We start from the raw sequence: 3,245 nt of genomic DNA on the forward strand, positions 1-3,245 counted from the left end.
TGAATTACTAATTGTTTGGCACATATAGATAAGAGATCATATATGTCAAAAGCTTCTCAGATCGATATAAAACGTACATGGCCAATGCATTATTGTCTAGCCTTCAGAGAGGAAAATGGAAAAAGAAAAGGTACCACCCATTATTTCCTTGAAACAATTAATTAGTGTGGAAAAGGTCATGGCCATGGCTCTTTAGAACAAGAAGTAGGGTAAATACCCATGAAGTATAAACGCGCTAATCAGGGTGAGGCGATACCTACATAAAGAGTTCAGAATGCTTGCCCAAACATTTCTTCGACCATTTTTTAGGGGGTGGATTAATAAGATCAAAGATACTTAGTAAAGATTGCCGTTGACCTAGAGTTAGTTAAAGATTTTACACTAAAGAAAGAAACCTCTCCCAACTCAATTCCTCCTTGATCTGTAAAATACTCCACCCTAACCAATACCAACAGTACTGAGTGAGTTATATTGGCAAAAATGCCTAAAAGCATATCCAAACAATTGAACAATTAGAACCTTTCGACTTGCACATGCAGGAATTGGAATTGCAATTTGTGCCTCAAATCTTAATCGGACGATTCTTCCACAAAACGTCATTTTCTTCCACATTCTCTTTGTTGATTCAATTAGAAGACCTTACTGCAAAAACCAACGTACTCTCTAAGTTCCTTTAGCACAGGATCAACAAGGGCGGACATTGCACATCAAGGATCAAAGAGAAGCTTTAATTTGGGTAGATTCCTGTGAAGATACGTATACAACATTTTATGAATATTCAGAGGATAAAGAAGATAGAGGAGGTGTAGAAGGAAAAAAGATAAAGATATACAGGTTTCCAAAAGACACGGATTCTACATCTAACATTTACGTTGGTGGTTAAACAATTGGGAATTTAACAAAGAGATAATGTCTATTAATATCTGCGACGCTTTTTCCAGATGTTGCTGTTAAGGTGTCAGATTAGGTTATTGTACCAAAATAGTTTGCTTATAAAGCGGGGATAAATTCAGATCATTAGTTGGTTAACTTGATGAACATCATTTTAAGCAAATATTATCAGACATGAAAAAGAGAGAGCAAAGGATCAGCCTAATCTTTCATCACACAAAGGTTATGTGGTTGTTCGTTCTTTTCAAAATCGAAATGTTGGCTTAGGTTACTGAATGTCGATAATAAAGCACACGATCGTGATCATTCGTGTCCTTTGAAATTTGAAAGAGTGATCCTCATTTAACTGTGCAAAGAGTCATAAGTAATGTTGTCATCAGTACCCACATGCACATAGACTGTGCTGCGACTGGGACTCGGTACCTTTGAAGCACAAGAAGGAAATGAAACCAATGGAGTCCGAATGACAGGCATACATGTCAAAGACAAGGTGCTCAGAGTTTGAAGCATTCACACCGTCCTCTACTATTAACAAAGGACCACCAGCAACGAGAGAAGAGGAATCCAACATACACTCGAATGTTACAAACAAACCTTCATAGTGATATACACATCCAGGGGTTTCTAAATTCTTCTACCCTTTGAATCAAGCAAGGCAAGGGTAGATTCCAAATCCAGACAGCCGTGAGGTGTCACTAGGAGAAAGAATCCAGCCACAAAATCTGGGCATTGATCAGGACTGGAGGGATATTCCTAACAATATCAGAGGGACTCGGCTAGAAATTGCATTCAATTAATGTAAATAAGGGATATTCTTAACCTTAAAGTAGTACTTCCTCAGGGCGACAACAGTACTACTCTTGGGCCCCTGGGGGAACCTCTCCCCCTGCTCCCTAGAAGCGGTCCCCTTATCCAATCACAATGAATAACATTATAAATGTCTATACCATCAACAAAGACCAAAGCTAATAACAAAGTAGTAAATCCATCCACACAGCAAGCATCCATAAGAAGTTGTTTTCCTCTCAAGTCAGTAAGTATCTCTTGTATTTACTCATAGAGCAATCGATTCAGCATTGGATCCATTGGGTAAGTAATTGTAGGGTTTGGACATAACTCCTACATGACATATGCGGGGTAGATCGAACACGGGACAGCTGATATTTACACTTTGTCGGAAGGAGAAAATCAAATTTCTTGTTATTAGACCTTAGTTAAAATTAAGTTATTATACTTACAACGAAGATTTAGGGAAATTCTCTTTCCTAGTATGAGAGAGAGAGAGAGAGAGAGAGAGAGAGAGAGAGACAGAGAGAGAGAGAGAGAGAGAGAGAGAGAGAGACCTGTTGGGGGTAACTAAACATCATGGGCGGGGGGAGCTTGTTGTGGTGGTGGTGGTGGTGATGTTGGTGGTTGGGAGGGTTGTGGTTCCAACTGGGGTTTCCAGTTGCCGTGGTCCCACTCACGGTGCAACCGTAGATCCGACTCATGAAACTCAATCTGCTCCCTGGAACTTCTGAAGAAAACAGAGTAGGTGGAGGAGGAGGAGGTTGAGTTATTACTATTATGGTGGTGGTGGTGTATGACATCGGTGATGGTACCTTCCCACCAGCCGTCATTGTGGAAGGCGTCGACCAGATCGCTAAGATTGAAACCCCGGCTGAGTTCTCGAGGCGCCAGAGGCCTAACGTCGACTAGGTCCACGGACTGTCTGAGAGGTTTAGAGGCCTTCTTGTCATCGGCCTTGAGGGTATGGAATTCGATGAATATCTTGTTGTTCTTCTTGGAGATTGTTCGAAGGACAGTTCCGGTGTACCATGACCCCCTGAAACCCTGCTCGTTGAAGCTCACTTCCACCTCCTGTCCTCTCTTGAACCACTCATCCTCCTTTTCCTCCTTTCCCATTTCCGATTGATTAATTAATTAATTTTACTAGTATACGTATGACACCCAATAGTAGCTATAGCTATAGGTAGCGACAAGAAATTCTTGGGTTTGGGGGAGCACTTGGCTCCGTTCTAGAACAAATTTTAAAAAAATAAGTACTAATTTTATATTTTTAAACTAAAAAATAATGAAATTAATAATAAATTTTTATTTTTTTTTACCATATTAAAGATCTCAATGAGATTTATCAAATAAAATTCATATTAATAGGAAAATAATTTGCATAAGTACATGATTTTTGAATTTGAAATTGCTTTCTTAAAAAACAAGGACTTATTTTTCTTTTCGGAACGCGTCTGACTAGAATTACTTTAGTAATTTCGAGTGCAATTTTGTTCATCTTCCTTAAAAGAAGATTAATATTACTTTTTTTTTATTGGTTGAAATGATATAGGTCTTATCATTGC

At 39.0% G+C, this 3,245-nt stretch overlaps 1 protein-coding gene across 1 annotated transcript; it reads right to left on the minus strand.

Moving 5' to 3' along the window:
- Nucleotides 1-382: 382 nt before the first annotated feature.
- On the minus strand, nucleotides 383-2,860 carry LOC131305457 (protein AGENET DOMAIN (AGD)-CONTAINING P1-like). The gene is made up of 2 exons (XM_058332408.1): nucleotides 2,235-2,860; nucleotides 383-744 (listed from the first exon to the last, which is right to left on the minus strand). The coding sequence occupies exon 1, from the start codon at nucleotides 2,794-2,796 to the stop codon at nucleotides 2,248-2,250; it is 549 nt and encodes a 182-aa protein (XP_058188391.1). The 5' UTR covers nucleotides 2,797-2,860; the 3' UTR covers nucleotides 383-744; nucleotides 2,235-2,247.
- Between the last annotated feature and the right edge of the window lie 385 nt (nucleotides 2,861-3,245).

This window comes from Rhododendron vialii, chromosome 1a (assembly GCF_030253575.1).
Source record: "Rhododendron vialii isolate Sample 1 chromosome 1a, ASM3025357v1".
In the NCBI taxonomy this organism is placed as follows: domain Eukaryota; kingdom Viridiplantae; phylum Streptophyta; class Magnoliopsida; order Ericales; family Ericaceae; genus Rhododendron; species Rhododendron vialii.